General features: G+C 36.8%; 1 protein-coding gene and 1 long non-coding RNA gene across 2 annotated transcripts; one reads left to right on the forward strand and one right to left on the reverse strand.

Annotated features, from left to right (window-relative positions):
- The first annotated feature begins 290 nt into the window (after positions 1–290).
- Positions 291–9,001, forward strand: LOC115215857. Its single transcript, XM_029785198.2, has 3 exons — positions 291–601; positions 2,635–2,918; positions 8,016–9,001. Exons 1-3 carry the CDS (start codon positions 597–599, stop codon positions 8,099–8,101), a joined length of 375 nt encoding a protein of 124 aa, XP_029641058.1. The 5' UTR covers positions 291–596; the 3' UTR covers positions 8,102–9,001.
- Positions 1,733–23,578, reverse strand: LOC118764886. The gene is made up of 2 exons (XR_005000719.1): positions 23,537–23,578; positions 1,733–1,793 (listed from the first exon to the last, which is right to left on the reverse strand). It is a non-coding gene; the product is annotated as an uncharacterized LOC118764886 (long non-coding RNA).

Genomic DNA, 23,578 nt, shown 5'->3' on the forward strand with positions numbered 1-23,578 from the left:
ACTCAATACCGGCGACATTAACTAAGTGTAAAGTTACTTGCAATGATCACGCGGTGACGTTGTGATTGAAGAGGAAGGAGAGTGTGAGAGAGAAAAAACAAATGAAAGAAAGGAAAAAAAAGAGAAAGAAAATAAGTGAAAACGAACATAAAGTCAAGTGTGGGAGTAGGAGTGATGTAGGAGTGAAGTAGGAGTGAAGTAGGAGTGAAGTAGGCGGTTTTCAAAACGATAACCTTCACCTTTCGGTCGTTCACGTTGTCGAAAACTGGAAACTACAGCATTGGCTATCGTTGTAGTGGTGGTGGTGGTAGTGGTAGTGGTGGTGGTAGCATTAGTAGCAGTCGTAGTGGTACATAGTTATAATACTTATCAGGTCTATCTATAAAAGTGCTCAGTTATCAAAGAGGAATGCAAGCGAACATTTGTTCTCCGTATTCCCCTACGTAGCTCATGCTAGTGAACCGGTTAACTTATCTCAGCAAAAGCTAATTTATATGTTCGGTTAAGAGAGCATTTTTCTTTTGTTTTAAAGAAAAACAATTGAGTTTACAATTCACTCGCTTTTGTCTCTAACGGTTATTCTGTGAAACAACACCATGTTGTAAGTTGATTGCACATTTTTTTTCCTTTTTCTATTTTCAAAGAATTTTTATGTTTTATTTTACATTTTTGCTTTCTTTTTGTCGCAATTTAATCTTTATTCTTTTAGATTTTCTATTTTCGAATTTCAAATATGTCCTTTGTTTTCCTTTCCATTTTATTCTTCCTCTATTCTTTCTTTGTTCTTCACGTTCAAGAGCGCCTTTGAAAAACTTAGAGACCTATGCTCTCGATTAGCTAAGAACATTGCACCAGCTTCGGATTTTCCCCTGGTTTATAAGGTTTCGGGTCATTTGGTTGCCATTGAGGGAAGAATTCCACATTATAATAATGGTTTCAAATTTTGGAACAAGGCTAGCAATTTCGGGAGAGGATATATGTCAATTACATAGATGCCGGTGCAAGTTGAACCAAATATTATCGTGATAATTTTTGATGTATGAATTAAGGATTTGCGTCCTCCCCAACCAGATTCCAAGTTCAGCTATACTTCGCCCTAAATGGGCTGATGTGTACCCTGTTACTCCAATATTAATAGGTATGAAGCTGAAAGTGTATCTTGGATACTGGATTTGCAAACTCCTTATCATACGGATATATGCATGAATTTTGATTAATGTAATTCAGTTAAAGGGAACCGAAAACTCCTATGCTAAAATCGCAAAAATCACTTTTATTGCTGTGGAAATGAAGAAATATTATTAGCATTTATATCTGCTATAACTATTTTGTCAGCTGTCCTGTTTCATGACCGAACTAATAATAGATAGGCTTTAAAATAGATTAACAGGAAACTTTGATAACTTTTAAAATAGATTAAAACAAGAAACTTTGAATAACTTTGAAATAGATTAACTTAACTAAAGAAAACTTGAAAGAGATAATCCCAAAGTGCATATCATTTGCAATAACTATTCTTTTGTTCTATCAGTAGTCGAATACGGAAAGGATGGAGAAGCCCCAAAGCTATCGAATCCTCTGGAACAGTAGATATATTTATGGAGATTAATGCAATTGATAATCAGTTTGAGCTTATGCATGCTGATATATATACGAAAACATTCATTTCCCGCTATCTCCACCTGCAGCAGAATGCACACTAACATGGGATTTTTGCCTCCATAGAATGTAGGGGGAATGGGGCTAGTCTATTGTATTGACCCCACTACATAACTGGTACTTATTTCATCGACCTCGAAAGGATATGCCCCATGTTAGTTCCATCAGCCATACCCTTCTCTGCTGGGTTAGGGAATGTTGCAAAAGGGTATTAATTTAGAAGTTTTCTTTCTTCGACAATGATTGCTTTTACCTCAGCTAAGGAGATCATTCCATCCTTACAAAAGTGTACTTAACTCATAGATGGGACCCTGACAAATAATACCGTTCCGGGTCAGAACGAAGCTGGAAGTAATGGTAATTAAGGAGTAGTTTCATGCTCCTCACGACGCCAGAACTCCTGAATGCATTTTCATGTCATACTCAAGACATATGAAAGAGAGATGGCTTAGGAGAAGTTGCAAGCATTAAGAGGAAAAGTGGATTTGCGTGTTTAGCATTAGATTTGAAGTTGAATTTGGATTGCAGCCTGGGTTTTTTTTACCAAAAATTCGCCATTATACAGTTTTGTGTGCGCGCACACACACGCACATATACACCGGGAATCTATATAGTCTCCTTCAAACAAATTCATTCATAAGGTATTGGTTAATCAGAACTGTTGCAGAAGGCAAATTGTCATGCAATGAGATTGAGCTCGAAGCTATTTCTTAACTAGCCGGTTGTATATATATATATATATATATATATATAATATATATATATATATATATGTGTGTGTGTGTGTGTGTGTGTGTGTGTGTTGTGTGTGTGTGTGTCTGTGCATGTGCGCGCGTGTGCTTATACATCTCACACACACACGCACGTGAAAACGAAAATTTATCTCCCATTTTCTTAGATTTCTTCAGCTATCGTTTCTACTATGATTTGCAAAACGTTTTCCTGAATTCATTTTTCTCTTTCATTTCCTTTCAGCCCTGACGTGTTCCAAACTAATGTCTCAGACATCGATGTCGATGAATTTGGTGTTAGCAACAAATGTTCTAGAGAACATTCCAACGATCTCTCCACTCCTTGCCTTTATCGGAGACGACCATCAGTTATGTCTCAAACGACCGCATTTATGAAAGAAAACGAGAGTCAAGTCAGTTTTGGCGGTTTATTAATCCTCTGTATATGTTTTATGTATGCTACGCTCATTTTCCTCTTTTGGACAATATTTGGCAAACTATTCTCACTTGTACGTCTTGCAATTTCAGGTATGTATTTTGTTTGTTTGTTTTTTCTCTTCTACCAAAACCACTTTTTTGAAACATTTTGCAAAACTTACATCTATCTATCTATATATCTATCTATTTCTCTATCTATCCATGTGTGTGTGTCTGCGTGTTTGTGTACATATTTGAAATGTATTAACTGATGAAGATATTGCGTAAGAGACGTATTCCCTAGAATAGGTTACTGTTCTGAAACCAACGTATCAAATGCTTTCAAGATATCATTATTTGGTTTGAATGTTTATAGACATTCTAGGACCGATAAAATAAAGTGACTGTCCAGAACTTGAATAGCAAGTAACCTCCCTCCCCTAAAACTTTATGGCCTTTTGCTTAAATCAGAAACAATCATTTCTAGAATGAAAATGTACGTGGTTATTGAAGAATATTATAAGAATATTATATGAAACATAACTTTACTTGTATAAGCATTCAAAATATGTTATAGTAACTTGTAGCCTTGAGATCCACTATGACAGAGTGGTGTAGCTCATGAATTGCCTGATACCACTGTCATGATTTAGCTACTCTACGTGGTTTGATTAATCCGTATTGGTTAAGTCAGAGTGATCCTTAGAATACATGCAACAGACAAAGCATTCAAAGTATAGAACTGATTTGTCTTATTTTATACTTAGTTTTTGTTAAGCATTGGAAAGAAAAAGAGAACTAAACTATTTCAGTGTTTTAATGCAGTTACAGGGTCAGTATTAATTTGCAATATAGATATACGTGGGGGGATGAGGAGTGAGACTGAAAAGCTTGTTTCACACCATAAGCAGCTTCTTTGCATTTTTTTCTGCGTCTTGTCATCAGATTAAACATCACCATCTGACCTCGGTGAACCTTGGTGCAGATACTTGCATAAATAATCGGGTTTGCAGATAACCTGATATCGTTATGCGTTGCATCTTGTAGCACGAATAAGGGATTCTTGCTTCTTTTCCATCATCTGACTTGGCGAACTTGTAAAAGATTACCGGTTTTGCTCTGACTCCTTTCACTAAATAAAATCAATATCACATAATTTTTTATCAGATGGCATGACTGCCGACAACTGAACATTAGTTGTACCGAGGCTTATTGGTGTCTACACCCCTAGCCTCACAGTAGTCTATGGCACTCTCTGATCATCAATATTTCATACAAATTCAGGGCAGTAATTCTTGAAAAAAACTCCTCCTATTTGCTACATATATGTCGATCTTTAAAAAAATGTTTTGCAGTATTTTTCACACAGCATAGTGAGAATATGCTTTAAGCAAGTCTAAACAATATTTGGTGAAGTGAAAGAACTTATATTGCAAATTGTGAATGTTAGCAAATTATCTTCGAGCGATAAACCCAGTTTAGAATGAATATTATGTATATCTATAAAATAGCACTTCTGACGATGTTCTAAGTTCATACTGATTGAAGATATACATTATTCCTATAACCCCTGTTAGGAATTTGGACGTGTAACCTATAAATATGTTAATATTCCCATGTATCAGCGAATATGTGATATAAGCAATTTGTGTGGAAAAACTGAAACATAATTTCTGATAACACATGAAGCTCAAGGTCCAATGTGGGGCCCATTTCCCCTTAAGATTATACGGAGGAAAGAATTAAAAACCACACTGTAAGCCAATGATGCACGTATTACATATATCTTTTACTAGCTAAAGATAAAAATTCATATTTAGTAGTACTAACTAGCTAATATTTGTGTAGCGGTATACAGAATAATGCCGGAAATAGTCTACGAATTGTAGATTGTTCAACCAATAGGCTGACAGACATCGCAGCAGCTGACACAGCTGCGAATGTCATTACTTTATTGACACTTTCGAATATAAATAGTTTTCTAAGTTTAGGAATGGACATTAATCAGATATGAGTTTCGACTGCTATTATTACACAATATCCATCCATCCATCCATCCATCCATCCATCCATCCATCCATAGATACATACATACATACATACTTTGAGATTTATCATCAAATATTCCACTTCTGACCTCGGCATGAGCTAGCTTTGGAAATATAAAGAAAATTTCTTTGAAAAGCTTCTCCAAAATTATTTTCGATCTTATAGAAAGTAAGGGTAAACAAAACTTTAGCAGACTTCGCAAAAGACTGCTTTGCAATATTTAACGTTCCCAAGTATGATTCTTATCGCGGGGATGAGTTATAACAATATTTATTATTGCATTAACCTTCCTACTCTTTGTAATATGTTATGCGGAAATAGCAGACAACGGCTTTTTCGATATTCTGAGGACAAAGAATATAACCTGTCTCACGTTTCATAACCATCCATCTGGGGTAGTGGACTTTTTTATCATGTTTTGCTTATGGACCCCTTTGATTCCTGTTTTACTCAGATGGACCCCTTATGGCTATTCAATGTTTTAAAAGGGTCATATAGACTCCGGTTGGGAACTTCGGTTCCAGGGTATACCGACACCGTCCAGTATACCCTAAGCATTTCGAAAGAGGAGTCAAGGCTTGCCTTAGTCACCAATAGATACTTCAGAGTACCAAGAATTTGACTTTTTCACAAGTCTTTGTTATATTAGCTTAGTTCCAAAATAAAGTCTTCGATCACAATATCGTACAGATTGTCATCTTCTCTATTGAACCTATTGCCTGCTATGAGCCCTATTTGGGGATATGCTAAAAACAGTCTTACTGCCGGTTGTTCGTTGCATTTAAAGGGAATTACTTATGCACACTGCATTTGCAGAAGTGTGTTTAACAATATTTAGTAGTTAAAGTTTGTCATTGTTAGTTATGGCTAATACTAGAGGGCATTTTATGTCATAAATCGCAATTTTTGAACTACAAAAATATTGAATATTTTGAAAACGATTTTTTTTTCTGCATTTTCCATCTATATCATTCACTGGTATTTCATACACATTCACATTTGATACCATAGTTAAAAAAAACTAAAATGCTTGTTATTGCAATTGAATAGAAAAGGGTAAATATAGAAAAGGATAAACAGTTTCTAAAATAATTCACATATGAAGAAAATTTTAATTATATATTATTTGAACACCTAAGACACCTGGCAAAGCCAAAAAAATACGAATAAAATAATTTGGTAGTTAATGGGTTAAAATATACAACCGTGGAAAATATTTTGGATATATCAAATAAATCACTTAAGATATGTAAGTGAAAGAGCCATTCACAACATTATTAAGTCTAACTCTGCGATGGTACATTTGTCGAAAGAGCGCCCTAAATTTAGTATTTGACACTGAAAAAAAATCATGTTAAACAAACATTTCTTTACAACATTTGTTACGAAGTGTTATCTATTTCCATTATCATGATTCGTTTGCTTTTTCCTATCTCTTAACCTCAGTTATATTCAGTTTTTATCGTACTACGTTGTATCAGGGATTAGAAATCTACTCAAAACACACTAAAATAGAACAAATTGAGGTCAATGTGCTGTCAGCGTGAAACCAAATAGAGATAAATCGGGCAAAAATTAGTAACAATTGTCAGAGAAAGATAGATAAACTCCAAACAAGTACAAAGCGGTTCAAGTTACGTGAGAATCGCTGGCTACAGCTGACATTTTAAGTTTCAAGGTACGAGAATATGCTCGAGTTGGTCCTTCTTTCATTATCTTGTCACATGAAACTAAAATCAAAAAGTAGCACAAAGCTCGCGCATGCCAATGCATAACCCCGTTTTAATGTCATGAAATTGATTAGACTCCATGGAAAAATGACCGTAGATAAGGGTCCTGAATTGTTCTTTCAATAGGAAGTAAAGCTGAGGAAGTACAGAATAATAGAATGCCAGCAACTGACGGGTAATTGACTGTTTTATTTATCGAAATCTAGGCACAGGCGTGACTGTGTAGTAAGAAGTTTGCTTCTCAACCACATGGTTCCGAGTTCAGTCTCACTTCGTGGCACCTTCAGCAAGTGCCTTCTACTATATACTCGGACCGACCAAAGCATTGTGAGTAGATTTGGTAGACGGAAAGTGAAAGAAGCCCGTCGTGTATATATATATATATATATATATATATATATATATATATATATATATGTATATATAGTGACCGCGTGTGTATCGTTGGCGATGTTTTTTCTTCCGTCTTCCCTTCCTTGGGTCTTTCCTTTACCTATGTTTCTGACGAAGAGCTCCTCTCGAAACGTTAAATCCTCCTTCTTTCTTTCCTTTCCTGAGCGTCCAATAACACTATACTTGTTCCACGTCCTCGCGTTGTTGTGTTTTCTCTTTGTGTTTTCATGTTTGGATTAACTATATATATATATATATATATATATATATATGGGGAGAATTCACAGAAAAAACAAAAGACGAAGACAGGTGGTGTAGACAACAAACAGATTAGTTTTAAATAACACAAGATTCATTTAAAATAACACATAGCGGTTCCTGAAGAAGAACGATTTTATAAAAATATGAACAGTACGGTTCTCATCTGTTTGAATTCAAGAGTTAGCGTGAATCATAGTACAGTTCTGTTTCAGAAAATCTTTTTATCCGGATTATAGAGTGCCGGTTTACGTAAACAAAGTTAACAGTTTGAATATTTATGTTTATATTTTATTAATTTATGCTTGGGTAGTGATATGTATATAATATTTGCACAAGGCCAGCCATTCAGGGGGACGGGGTAAGTCGATTTCATCGACCCAGTGCTGTACTGGTACTTATTTTATCGACCTCGAAATGATGAAAGGCAAAGTCGACGCTGGCAGAATTTGAACTCACAACGTAACGGCGGTCGAAATGCCGCTAAGGGTTTTGCCCGGCGTGCTAACGATCCTGCCAGTTCGCCGCCTTTCATATGTATGTAATATAATTTTATGCTTGAAATTCCGCCGAGGTTGATTTTGGTTTTCATTCTTTCGGGGTTTATAAAATAAGTACAAGTTAAGTGCTAGGGTCAATGTAATCGACTTATCCCCTTACCCAAAATTGCTGACCTTGTGCCAACATTTGAAACCAATATTATTTTATGCTTGAGTAGTCATATCTATTCATATAAAATTTATTTTAAAATTTTTTTTTATTTTGTTATATTTTTCAGCACCTAAAAACAGATCAAAAAATCCTTTCCGGCTTCCTCATCCTTCCAACTTTCATTTAAACAGAGCAATTTCCAGTGGAAGATGAATGACATCCCCCAAGAAAGTTTGAAAGCAACATTGAACAAATCAAAGAGACAGAAAATTTATTGGAGGATTAAGCATTAAGTAACAATGGGCAACTTTGTTTTAAAACTGGACAGAGATGTAAATAACCAAAGATTAAGGAAACCAATTCAACTAATGAATTCTTTAAAAAAAATTGTCTGTCGAAAACTGCGAAATAGCAGTATTTTCTGTAGAAGTCAGAATTAGAAAGTAATAATAATAATAATAATAATAACAATGAAAGACTGTAAGGTCGAAGATCATACATTGATTTCTATCATTTTGTTACTATATATATGTGTGTGTGTATGCGTGTGTTTAGGTATATACACACATATATATATATTTAGATATGTGGAGGTATTTCTGTTATAAATCATTCAAAAATAGTATGAATGCATTTTAAGACAAAAAGTTCTGTGATCCTGTTTTGAGAGAGATGGTTATGTCTCGTGTGAGGCGCCTCTGAGGGTGTTTTAGTTTATGTCCGAAATGTCGAAAACTTAAACAATATTCCGTCAACCTCAACTTGTAATTTTACTATCAAAACTATGCATATATTATTTTCAAGCACGAAACTAAATCGAAATGAAGCCATTTTAGGAGATCGATAAGTAATTAATATTATCAAATCTTTTCGTCATAGAGTAGAAAAGAAAAACACTAATGATGTACTTTAATGCCTCGTTTCGATTTCGTTGTACGGGTTGTGAAAATTTTGATAGTCTTTAAAACTCTGCTTTGGATAACAAACGCGTTTCATGGTGAAAGAGCCAAAATTTACTAAATCTTGCTAAAATTTAACAATTGCACTCTCAGTTTCCTTCACTCTAATCAATAACTTACAATGAAACATTTCTGCAAACAATATTAAGCAATTAATAAATTGATGCTCTTGGCTCGGAGATAAGATTCGATTCCCTGTTGAAACTAACTACCTTCATTTAACACTGCCAGTACTCTTTTACAAGATATAGAGATCGTAAAAAACGTGCTGCAATATCCTGGATACTAATTAACAAAGATCTTCGTAGTGATCTAAGACAAATCTTTAATTACAACATACCAATATGAAGCTGTATGACTTCATATTGGTATATTGCTCTGTGATATAGGCTTTCTGTAGGGAGAATGACTAAGGAGAAAGAACTCATGCTAAGTGGTAACATGAAAGGCGAGTGTTTGCCTGGGATCCCCACCGTCTTATGGCCAGTTGCTGCATGGACGACAACTCACGTTCGTCATAACATTTATTTTTCTAGTGAGAAACAGCTACGGCTGTGTGTGCATGCATGTGTGTGTATGTGTGTGTGAGAGAGAAAGAGAGAGAGAGAGTACTTGCAAGCATTCCCACAACATTATTGTAGTCATTTCCAGCAATGTGAGAACAGAATTATATTAAAAATGACCAGTTTTACTTTTTTAATCGCAACAAAATATAACCCTAATCCTCATTAAAACCGCTCAAAATGTCTTCCTCCTCAACAAATCAACAATCACAAACTGCTTCACAGCTATTTCTTTTTTAATGTATACACAGCTGTGTTTACTTTCTTATATTTATGAATTACATTGCATCGTTAACAACCATTGTAAACTTGTCTTCGTAAATTGTCTACATTTCTTTCACTGACTATAAAACTATAATTTGTGAAATATATATAAAAATGTTTCTGTACATTATTTATACGTTAAATGTTCTATTTTTTCTAATAAAACAATAAAAAAATCATCTCCATGTTTCTTTGTTTTATTGAAATTGTTTCAAATTTTGCTGTACTTGACTGTTACTTAATTTTATCGACTCTAAAAGCATGAAAAGCAAAGCTCTCTTCAGCAGGGTTTGAACTGAAAGAGTAACACACTGGAAGAAAAATGCCGGTAAGCATTTTTCCCTGCACGCTAGAATGTTTGCCAGCTCGCGGCCTGACAGTGGTTTGTTAAAATAATTTCAGAATCTGGCACAAGGCCAGCAGTTTTTGAAGAGTGAGGGCTAGTCGATTACATCGTCTCTAGTACTTGACAGCTACATATTTTATCGTTCCGAAACATTGAAAAGCAAAGCCCACCTCAGCGGAGTATGAATTCAGAACAAAGAGACGAACGAAATACCGCTAAGCATTTTGCCCAGCGCGCTAACGTTTCTGTCAGTTCGCTGCCCTGCACCGTTCTGTTATAATGCACATTATAACACATCATATCCCAAATGACGGACTTCATTGTCGACACAAGTAAACAGAACTGGACGAAGCATATTTATATAAGTGTACATAGTCATGGCAAAGACTCCCATCATTATGCGACACCTTATATATTTAGTTTGTTTCTTGTTATTGCTATCTAATATGATGATAGTGTGTGTGTGTATAAACACACACACACACACACACACACACACACACACACACACACACACACATACACACGCACATATATAAACATACTATATTCCATCCAAATATAAAAATATTGAAAAAATTCCAAAGGTGGGTGTCAGCAGCTTCTACCACGGACTCAAGACCACGGACTCTGGAATTTGTTGCATGCGTTTCTCCCTGTGTTCCCGGAAAAATCGATGAATATTTCTTTGATCATAGTCACCAGATCGGCCTTAGTGTTGCAGGCAAAGCGGTTGGGGTTGGTGTCTTTCACAAATGTGCCCCACACATATAATCCATGAGATTATAATCAATGGTATTAGAAATGTTTCGACAACCACCCCAGACTCGTTCCGGAATAATAGCAAGGAGCTACACATATGCTCTTCCAGCATTAACCCTTTCCAATCAGAGATTAACAAGCAACTTCATATAGACCAGTGCCTATCTATCTGTCTATCTATCTATCTATATATCTATCTATCTATCTATCTATCTATCTATCTATCTATCTATCTATCTATCTATCTATCTATCTATATAGGCCAACAGGTTTTAGGGTCTGAAGAAACACTGTAAAGCTAAGCGCTTTATGTATGTGATACTCAGTATAATCCCATAGACCGGCCATATTTATCTTTATCTCTGTCTCTCTACTCCAGACTGATAAAGAGGAATGACTCTGAAACTAGTTTCTGATGCTGGCTTTGCTGTGTGGAGATGCTTATTTCCCCTGTTTGGAGACATAAGGACACACTACGCTTGTGTCACATAGCCAACTGGAAACGATGTGTTCTGTGGCTAAATACCAATAGCATTCTTCCCTTCAGCGGGACTTCCACAATAAGTTGGCAACAAACCATCACTTTATATATATATGTATCTATCTATCTATCTATCTATCTATCTATCTATCTATCTATCTATCTATCTATCTATCTATCTATCTATCTATATATATATATATATATATTCTTTTACTCTTTTACTTGTTTCAGTCATTTGACTGAAGCAATGCTGGAGCACCGCCTTTAGTCGAACAAATCAACCTCAGGACTTATTCTTTGTAAGCCTATTACTTATTCTATAGGGCTCCTTTACCAAAACGCTAAGTTACGGGGACGTAAACACAGCAGCATCGGTTGTCAAGCACAGACACACAAACATATACATATATATATATATATATATATATATATACACGACGGGCTTCTTTCAGTTTCCGTCTACCATATCCACTTAAAAGGCTTTGGTCGGCCCGAGGCTATAGTATCAGACACTTGCCTAAGGTTTCACGCAGTGAGACTGAACCCAGAACCATGTGGTTAGTAAGCAATCTACTTACCACACAGCCACCCTTGCGCAAGTATATGTAGATGTCTCCTAACGACCTAGTCATATTGAGAGACATCTGTAATTCTTCTCTTTGGTGAAACTTTTCTAACTGCTGTTTATATAATATATATATATATATACACGGGTTATATATATATATATATATATATATATATATATATATATATAATATATATATACACGGGTTGGACAAAATGATAGAAACATCTAGCATCTTAGCATCATAGTTCTGAAATATCTATAAAACATGAAAAGCTTGTTTATTTAAATTTTTTTTGATTTATTATTAGTTTTGCTTAATAGGTTTTGCTAAAATTGCTGTTTCTTTTCAGATATCATCAACAAAAGGTAATTAAAATTCGTAAAAATGACAGATCTATTGTGGTCAAATTGTTGGTAATCGTACGGCAAGTGCTAGCGTAACGAAAATAGCAGAAATGTTTGGTGTATCAAGAAGCACTTCTCAAAAGTAATGACAGTCTTTGAGAAAGAGGGAAAAACCTCCTCGCCAAAACAAAACTCCGAAAGAAAACCAAAACTTTCAGACAGGAACCGTCGGACTCTTACGCCAATTGTTAGAAAGGATCACAAAAATACAGCTACCCAAATTACTGCAGAGCTTAATGATCACCTCGAGAACCCAGTTTCCACAAAAACTGTTAGTCGGCAGCTACACAAATCCGGATTTCACGGGAGGGCTGCAATCAGAAAACCACCACTTTCAAAATCAAACGTTGGAAGGTGTTTAGAGTGGAGTAAAAACCTAAAGAATTGGTCACTAGAGCAGAGGAAAAAAGTTATTTTCTCGGACGACTAGTCCTTTACCTTATTTCCGATCACCGGCCGAGTATACGTGTGGAGACAGCCAAAAGAAATATTTGGTTCAGACTGCCTTCTTCGAGCTGCTAAACATGGAGGAGGGTATGTGATGGTCTGAGGTCGGGGCTATATCTAGGAAATCTGCCGGTCCAATGGTTTCCTTTTATGGCAGAATTAATAGTCAAGAATATCTAAGCACTTTATCTGATGAAATTCATTGTATGGTTGCGGAACTGTTTCCCGAGGGAAACACAATCTTTCAAGATGATAATGCATCAATTCACATAGCTAAAGTTGTTACTGAATGGTACGAGGAACATTCAAGTGAAGTTGAACATCTTATCTGGCCACCACAGCCCCCAGATCTCAATATTATTGAACATTTATGGTGCATTTTAGAAAAAACAGTAAAGAGTCGATATCCTCCACCAACATCACTAGAAGAACTGAAGATTGTTTTAGCTGAAGAATGGACCAAATTTCCTTTGGAAACAATTCAAACTTTGTACGAACCAATACCTCGTAGAATACAAGCTGCAATTATTACCAAAGGCGGTCCTACTCCATACTAAAATAAATTTGTTTGAAAATTTAAGGCGTTTCCATTATTTTGTCCAACCCCTGTATATATGTATGGCGGCCTTCGTTCAAAAAGACAGACGAACTTCCAAGTAAAAGGACTTCCAGACTGCATAATACTGATTCAAAATACCAATGTTTAGGAGCAAGAGAGTTAACATTTCAAATACAACAATTTAGCAACAAAATTCAAGTGGATAAAGTAATTAAGTAACGAATATTTATAACGGCCAAAAGAAAAAACAACGTTTTTATATATATCTCCAATAATATTAATCTAAATATATTTAAACTTAAATCATTAGCCATTTTGATGATATTATAATAATAATAATGATGATAATGATAATGATGATGATGATGATGATAATGATAATGATGATAATGATAATGATAATGATGATAATGATAATGATGATAATGATAATGATAATGATGATAATGATAATGATAATGATGATGATGATGATGATGATGATGATGATGATGATGATGATGATGATGATATGCAGTACCAGGCAGTGGTTCACGTGGCTTCTGATCTTAACTGATTGGAAGTGTTATCATGTGCATTGTTTTGTTTTGGTATAAAAGATGGGCTACAGAAAATATTCTGCTCAATACCACAGATTTGCTTGTCAGTTGTTTGACTGTAACCAGTTAAGCATGTCCCTTAGTGGCTGATGATATGTGCATCTCTGATCACGAGCAGAAGTTGTTGGGTAGATCATAGCCATGTGTTGAGAGGAAGTATTTTGGGTTTGGATAATTCACCCTCGGAAACATGGGTGTTTCGTTTAACATCCTTAAACAATCCTTATTCGGGGACCTTTAGAGTGGGATGGGCTACTCACCTGAAGAAAATTCTGATTGGGCCCCACCTGTTAATCTTGATATGAGATCATCATGTCACGTACATATGGTTGTGATGCATGTGCCTGGTGTACTCTTATCAGACGAGTAATCATGATGGGTATACTGGGCTTCGTATATTTTACCCCAGTATCACTTTGATGGCATGCAATGCTCTCTCACTCAGCATTATATAAATATATAAATAAGGTATCAGAGTTTTACTTAGTTTTATGGACGGATTAATCGTGTAAATCCATATTTCTTCTATTATTATGCCTAAACATGTTCGAAAGAACGTATTTCTAGTATATCGAATAACTATCTACTTATATGTAATATTATTCATTCATTATTACTCAAAGAAAATATATAAATCACATATAATGATAATATACATTAACCCCTCTCATTTATCTATTGTTACTGACATAAAGATAACTAACAAATAATGGTCTTTATTTATGTAGTTCATCGAAGGGAGAACTCTGTAAATTAAAACAAACAAGAAACAGATTTACGATAATTATAATCTATAATATTTCTCAGATAAAGAGACAATAAACTATGAATAAAAAATATATATTTAAATTTACTAAGTCTTTCACATGTAACGAAATTAGAGCATTCCTATATGTATATCAGCTCTATCGCCATTAATACATGTATTTACGATTATTTAAAAATATATGACTATATATAATAATAGTTGTAATCTATTTATTCATATCTGCACGAACACTATGCCAAGACTAAATACCAAATTACTTCGTCTACCAAAGAAAAAAATATATCTTTGTAAATCGAAGACTTTTTTTTACTTCCCGAGTGTTATACTAATACATCTGTTTGTTGTCTACACCACCTCTCTTCGTCTTTTGTTGTCTACACCACCTCTCTTCGTCTTTATAGATAAAGTAGCTATATAAAAAAAAAAGCCGGAAATACGTACTTGGAAATAAATGGTTTTGATCGCAATATGGCATTATATAAAATTATTTATTTATTAATTTATTTATTGTTAATGTTATTAATCTATAAATCAAATCAATTTGTTCAGAAATGTATTATCATTTAGTATAACGAAGATAGGTGTAGGCGTGGGTGTGTGGTAGGGAGCTTGCTTCACAACCACATGGTTCCGGGTTCCGAGCAAAGCCGTATGGAATTAGTAGTCAGAAACTGAAACAATCCCGTCATTCTTTAGTTTCTCTCCCTGTTTCTTTCTGTGTTCCTTTCTGTGGAAGAGCGTAGGCTCGAAATTTTAAAGACTTTTTCACTTCCCGAGCGTTAAACTAATGCATCTGTTTGTTGTCTACACCACCTGTCTTCGCCTTTTGTTTTTTTTTGTGAATTCTCCCCACCTATATATATATATACATATATATAAATATAAATATACATATGTGTGGGGATGTGTACGTATAAATTTTTGAGTTTACCTCACATCACCGTTTGAAAACCGGTGAGGGTGTGTTTACATCTCCGTAACTTAGGGGTTCGGCAAAAGAGGCCTAAAGAATAACTAGTAGGCTTAAAAGATAAATCCTGGGGTCGAGTTGTTCGACTAAAACCCTTTAAGGTGATGCCCCAACATGAAACATGTAGAAGAATAAAAGTATATATATATATATAAAGATACATATACATATGCCTGTATTTATCGGCATGTATATATATGTATATATATGTTTATATATGTGTGTGGGGGGGTTGTGTATATATACATATACAGATATATATATATATATATATATATATATATATATATATGTATATGTGTGTGTGTATATATATATATTCTTTTAGTCTTTTATTTGTTTCAATCAATTGAGTGCGGCCATGCTGGAGCACCGCGTTTAGTCGAACAAATCGACCCAGGACTTATCCTTTGTATATGAAAGTGAGCCTTATCACCGATAATGAGGCTGTGGATAAAATCACGTTCTCGCTTTACGAATTATAGGATCTGGGCAGCATGCATTAATTGTACACATTAATGTGCTGGCTTCAGTTATAGCACTATATATGGGAATAAATTCAGCATTCTTTGGATCATCTGTGGTGAGCTTTGTGATATGCTCAGCTGCTGGGGCCACCTTCATGTTGATGTTGGGGTAGGGTGGGGAGTTTCTTCTTTAATGCTCGTCTGTACACACTGAATGTTGTCCTGAAATCTCATGGAATGCGGCTTTCCTGCAGCTGTTGTTCAAACTGCCAGAAAATGTTGAGAATTGTTTGTTTAGAGACGGTGGTTGTTTGACACCAAAAATGACGAATGTAAAGTTGTGGCTATAAGTTTGGAATATAAGTCTGAATGTTAGAATTTTTATATTATACTCCTGGAGTGGCTGGCGTTAGGAATGGCATCCAGCTGTAGAAACCATGCCAAATCGGACTGGAGCCTAGTGCAGCTCTGGCTCATCATCCCCAGTCAAGCCATCTAACCCATGCCGACATGGAGAGCGGATGTTAAATGAAGATGATGATGATGATGATGATGTTAAATGTTCAAAGCTATATATAATTTGCTATATATTATTACTACTTACAGTAATATATATATATATATATATATATATATATACACGACGGGCTTCTTTCAGTTTCCATCTACCAAATCCACTCACAAGGCTTTGATCAGCCTAAGTAGAAGACACTTAACCAAGGTGTCACGCTGTGGGACTGAACCTGGAATCATGTGGTTGGTAAGCAAGCTATTTACCAAACAGCCATGCATATGGGTGTGTGTGTGTGTGTGTGTGTGTGTGTGTGTGTGTGTGTGTGTGTGTGTGTATACGCACACACATATTAGCCAAGAAGTAACGAGACATTTATGATGATAAATTCGTGCTTGGTGAAATTTATTGCGAACGCTTTCGGATTTAAAATCCATGATCAGACGTGTTTGCGTTTTTGTTATAAAATCGATAACCGGGGAACGAGATTAGTACTGTTCAAGGAAACAGTATATATATATATATCTTTCCATGCATTCAGATCTCACAGGTTGTTCAGTGTTTGTTATACCAACCTCCTGGCTGATTCTGAATGCAATATGACTGTGCAACTTTAATACCTATTGCGTGTTATAAGCAAACTGTTGGGCATGCTTGTGTTGCTATTTAGCATCAAGCCATCCCTGATCAAATAGACCAATGATTAAAGACTTTCCAGGCGTGACTTACCTCATTTGTGTCTGAAATATTACATGTAGACCTATGTCGTTTAATATTTGCTCCTTCTGTTTAAGATTGCTGGGTCTTGTTTGAAGGGAATTTAGTTGCTATTTCTAGCAGACGTAACGGTCATGTAGAGGATTCTGCATTTTCTTATCATTCAATTTAGTTCATTTATATTTTGACCAGCAGATTGAAAACCTATCCATCTAAATGGTTTCGAATATTTTAAATACCCAAAGCAGCGTCGCATACAGCTATTTCAAATTTTGGCACAAAGCCACCATATTTATGAGTGGTGTTTGTCAATTACATCAACAGCAGTGCACAATTGGTACTGTCTAAATTGACGCAGAAAGGACGAAAAATTAAGTCGAACTCAGCAGCATTGGAACTCAGAACGTAAAAACGGAAGAAATGGCGTATGCATCTTTTTCTCGACGCGCTAACAATTTTTTCAGCTCGTCAAAGCTTCAAAGTCTTCCATCTTTCAAAGTCGCATGTATTCCTTTCTGCTAAAGGCACAAATTTTGAGGGGTGTGGGGTCTGGTCGATTATATCGACACTAGTATTCAGCTGGTACTATATTTATCGACACCGAAACAATGAAAGGCAAAGTCGACCTTGGTTCAATTTTAACACAGGACGAAATGCTGTTAAGCACTTTATCCAGCGTGCTAACGTTTCTCCCAGCTCACTACCTTCTAACGTCGAACCTACTATTTTCAAATATTGACACAAGGCCAGCAAATTTCGGGGAAATAGCAAGTCGATTACGTCGAACCCCGCATTCAACTGGTACTTATTTTTATTGATTCTGAAAGGATGAAACTCAAAGTTGACATCAGCGGAATTTGAACTCATAACGTAGTGATGGAAGGAATTGTTGTTGTTTGTTCCTGCTCGAGTCACGCCTGGCTCATCAGGGCCGGTTTCCCGATTTCCTTGGCGTATAGGTTCCCCACCGGGACGGGACGCCGGTCCGTCGCAGGTGAGCTGCAAGGTGCAAGTGGAAAGAGTGAGAGAAAGTTGTGGCGAAAGAGTTAGCAGAAGTTCACCATTACCTTCTGCTGGAGTCGCGTGGAACTTAGGTGTTTCGTTCATAAACACACACACCACCCGGTCTGAGATTCGAACCTGCGAGCCCTCGACCGCGAGTCCGCTGCTCTAACCACTAGGCCATATGCCTCCACGATGGAAGGAATACTGCTAAATAATTTTCTCGGCGTACTTGCGATTCTGCCCGCTAACCGCCTTCTAACGTTGCATACAATAGTTTCAAATTTTTGCACAAGGCCAGCAATTTCGAGAGAAGATATAAGCCGATTACATTGACCTCAGTGTTCAACTGGTGCTTATTTTATCGACCCTAAAGGGATGAAACTGTATGTCAACCTCGGTAGAATTTGAATTCAGAACAGAATGCTGTTAGGTAATTTGTCCGGTGTGGCAACAATTCTGCCAGCTCACCGCTTTTCTTTTCTTTTCTTTTCTAGGCACAAGTCCCGAAATTTGTGGGGAAGGGGCCAGTCGATTAGATCGACCGCAGTACGCAACTGGTACTTAATTTATCGACCCCGAAAGGATGAAAGGTAAAGTCAACCTCGACGGAATTTGAACACAGAATGTAAACACAGACGAAATACTGCTAAGCATTTCGCCCGGCGTTCCAACAATTTTTATTTCTTTATTGCCCACATGGGGCTAAACATAGAGGGGACAAACATGGACAGACAAAGGTATTAAGTCGATTACATCGACCCCAGGGCGTAACTGGTGCTTAACTTATCGACCCCGAAAGGATGAAAGGCAAAGTCGACCTTGGCGGAATTTGAACTCAGAACGTAAACACAGACGAAATAGCGCTAAGCACTTCGCCTGGCGTTGCAAAAATTCTGCCGGCTCACCGTTTTTCAATATCTCATATAATACCAGCAAATATTTAATTCAAATAACGAAACACATAAATACAGAAATAAATAAATGAAGGAAACTTTGGAAATGACTTTGCGTTCTTTCTTTGCTCATTACAGAAGATAAGTAGTTTCGAGAAGTTACTGCTGTAAATTTAGAATTGCTAAACAAGAAAATAATGCAACTGCTCATATAGATATTAGTTTTCTTCGCTTTTCTTTTTACTATTTATAATAGGATTACGATTGAAGTTGTATAGAAACTACAGAAGAGGATTGAAAGACTGTATTACGTTATTTAATTAAGTTTAATTAAGTCTATTTCGATTCCGACTTTATATCTCACAAACGGTAATGTTGTCGTTCTATTTCTCTAAGGTCCAGAAAATAAGTAGAATAATGCGCAGTGGACTGATTCAATTGCTGGAATTAAAGGCAATTAGAATAATAAAAAATAAGAATAAAGAAGGCAGATAAAAATGCGTCTATAAAAGGAAATTATTTTTTTAAATAAAAAGATATAGGACAAAAGTTAGTTTTACACTTTTATGTTTCAGTCATTGGATCGTAGCCGTGCTGGAGCACCGCATTGATGGTTCTTCTGGATAAAATCGCCAACAGTACATTGCTTAAAGCCTGGTGTTTATTCTGTCTGTCATGTTGAATGGAACGGCCTGGTTACAGGGTAGAAAGAAAACAACACCAGTTGCCAAGTGATAGGGAGACGAACACAAAAGGCGGCGAGCTGGCAGAAATGCTTTGTGGTATTTCGTCTGCCACTACGTTTTGAGTTCAAATTCCGCCGAGGTTGACTTTGCCTTTCATTCTTTCGGGGTCGATTAAATAAGTACCAGTTACGCACTGGGGTCGATATAATCGACCTAATCCGTTTGTCCTTCCCTTTTTTGTCCTCTCTGTGTTTAGCCCCCTTGTGGGTAGTAAAGAAATAGGTATTTCGTCTACCGCTACGTTCTGAGTTCAAATTCGGCCGAGGTCGACTTTGCCTTTCATCCTTTCGTGGTCGATTAAATAAGTGCCCATTAGGCACTGGGATCGATGTATTTGACTTAATTCATTTGTCTGTCCTCGTTTATCCCCTCTGTGTTTAGCTCCTTGTGGGTAGTAAAGAAACAGGTATACGAACACAATGGCACACACGCACTACATAATAGATTTCCAACTCTGGTGCAAGCCTCGGTTTTGGGAGAGGGATCAGCGGATTATTCGACCCCAGGATATGTACCTTCATGGTTCTAGATACCTCCCTCCCACCACTATATGAGAAAAAATATCTAGCAGGTCATATATTGGAATATCTCTGATCAACAAGGACCGATCACGTACTAAGCACTAAAGTCAGTTTCAAATGTTGGCACAAGGCCAGAAATTTAGTGGAGTGGGTAAGACGATTATAGGGACTCAATTCCTCAACAGCTACCTATTTTATCAACCCTGAAAGGGAAGAAAGTCAAAGACGACCTCGGTGGAGTTTGAACTCAGATCGTAAAAATGAACGAAATGCCACTGAGCATTTTTTTTGGCGTGCTAACAATCATACCAGCTCACCGCCTCAATGTTAAACACTAACCACAACATCGACAACAGAACTGAATTGATTAACCACCGAAAAAAAGGCCTTCTCTGTGCGCAGCAGTATTGCTAGAAATAACAGGTAAATCTCCTTCGAACTGGATCCTACCGCCTTTCTCTGGTACTTACAAGAAACAAAGAATACTGAAAGACTGTAGGTAATCTGGATCATTGCAGGTAATAAAATCTCTTAGAAGTTTTAGAATTACGTTATCCATAATTATTCCATAAGCTTAGGGATGATCAAAATTGCAACGTCAGCTTCGGTGGCATTGGAACCCAGAACGTAAGGAGTCGCAGTCTTAATTCTACATGATAATTTGTATGGCATTCAATAGATTTAGCCAATACGCCGCCCTCATTTTAACAGATAACAATATGAATGAAATGGCCTAGACATATCGGACAAGGGTCAACGTTATGACCTTGCAGGGAGTTTATCTGTTATGTAAACTCGCAGGGGGCTTATCTATTGTTCTACAATACGTGCATTATCTTCAAAATAACAACAAACCTTATATAAACATAGTATTTTGTTTGAAATGATAATTCGATGTTTATATTGGTTTCAGGTATTTGACACAAATTCAGAAATTTCGGGGAAGTAGGTAAGTCGATTACATTGACCCCATTGGTCAACTGTTTTATCAACCCCGAAAGATGAAAGGCAAAGTGGTCTTCGGCGGAATTCGAGCTCAAGAACGTAGTGACGGATGAAATGCCATAAAGCATTTTTCCCGGTGTGCTAACGATTCTTATTTCTTTATTGCCCACAAGGAGCTAAACATAGAGTGGACAAACAAGGATAGACAAAGGGATTAGGTCGATTACATCGATACCAGTGCGTAACTGGTACTTAATGTATCGACCCCGAAAAGATGAAAGGCAAAGTCGACCTCGGTGGACAAAATACCCATTTCTTTATTGCCCACCAGGGACCAACATAGAAAGTACGTGCACAATATCGGGGAACTAAAATTATAAAAAGGAGGCATAAAGAAAGAAGCAAAATTAAAAGAAACGAATGAATCATGAAAAAGATGATATAATGAGGCGGAATGCCCACTCGACCCCTTATCTACATCATGTGTGTTTGTATTTCTTTTCTGTTTTGTTGTTGGAGGGGAATGGGTAGGTTTGGTGTCTGCAGGGGGAGGGTGTGGTGAAAAGGGAGAGGGAGGGCACTGGGTTCACAAGTACTTACTTCCTTTCTTTTTCTTTTTTTCCTTTTCCCGGCTATTTCCCATTCCCTATCTTCTAATACTGGAGTTTCTCTTTCTACTCCTTTATCCTCTCCTGTGGTGGTGGATTCTACCATTTTGGGTGGTGGAGGGCAGTTCACTCTTATGTGGACTTTCTGGCCAGATTTAAAACAACGAGGAATCCTGCCCTCCACCCACACTTTCAGGATCAAATCCCCAATCTACAGGTTCTCGGGAAGCACTTCGAGGACTTCCACCTCAGCTTGGACGGTAATTTCGATGATTTGTCCCTTCCATGTTGCTCCTTCCATCACTTCCGCTTGAATTACCTTCACCTCTTTTTCTCTTTCAATAAAGAGAGCCGCCACCACCCAAGCCGCATTGATTTCAGGGGGAATCCCTTCCACTTTGATTTTGGCATATCCTCTTGCCCATATAAAACGGCAAGAGGACCACCTTTACTGTTTTTAACACTTTGGCAGCGTGGGCGGTCACTCTTTCCTCTGTTTTATAATGAAAGATAATCGTCCAGAACTTGCTTCTTTTGGCAAGGTAGGTAATATCTGGCCAGACTGTCATCAGCGCCTTGTCTATCTCTTTCTCCTCCATGTGGTCGACTCCCTTTTTCTCAACTGAGGAAACTTTGTACGTTACCATCTTCTTTTGGATTTCCTCCATCCTTTTCTGCGGTGGGGACAACCTCACGTCGTTCCCTACCTTTACAGTCATTCTACTCTCTTTCCATATTTGCCAGGTTTATCTTCTTCCTTCTCATCTCGGTTGCCTCTGCCAAACTTTTTTTTTCCAGACATGCGTCCAACATCTTTACTGCCTTAACCAGTTCTTCCTTCGAAGAGGACAACTCAGTTTCGCTTAGGTCCTAATATACACAAGTTCCACCTGCCATCTCTCATTACTACCGACAGACGGCACAACACTCAAAAACCGCTGCAAACGCAGCACAAAGAACAACAAAATCAATCAATAATACACAATATATATTTTTTTACTACCCACAAGGGGCTAAGCACACAGAGGACAAACAAGGACAGACTAACGGATTAAGTAGATTATAACGACCCCAGTGCGTAACTGGCACTTATTTAATCGACCCCGAAAGGATGAAAGACAAAGTCGACCTCGGCGGAATTTGAACTCAGAATGTGGCGGCAGACGAAATACCGCAAAGCATTTTGCTCGGCGTGCTAATGATTCTGCCAGCTCGCTGCCTTAGTAACAATAATAATAATTCAATAGGAGGTCAAGAGGGATCCCCATCCCCAACCAAAGAAAAAAATAACACAAGGTATCGTAGCGCTGCTTAATCTCAATCAGGTTTGACCTGTTGTTAAAAACAATCCTTCACCCAGAATATGATCTAAAAATAATTCCCAAGTTCAAGTTGTTTATATAATAATCAAGTCTAGAGTTTCTTATTTTTTTATTGCCCACAAGGGGATAAACATAGAAGGAACAAACAAAGATAGACAAACGGATTAAGTTGATTACATTAACACCAGTGCGTAACTGGTACTTAATTTATCGACCCAGAAAGGATGAAAGGCAAAGTCGACCTCGGCGGAATTTGA

Source organism: Octopus sinensis, linkage group LG9 (assembly GCF_006345805.1).
Source record: "Octopus sinensis linkage group LG9, ASM634580v1, whole genome shotgun sequence".
NCBI classification, from domain to species: domain Eukaryota; kingdom Metazoa; phylum Mollusca; class Cephalopoda; order Octopoda; family Octopodidae; genus Octopus; species Octopus sinensis.

Excerpts from the sequence above, each read along its gene's own strand:
- LOC115215857 (XM_029785198.2), top strand. Across the intron at positions 2,919-8,015 it reads TGTACGTCTTGCAATTTCAG|CACCTAAAAACAGATCAAAA; the intron begins GTATGTATTTTG and ends TATATTTTTCAG.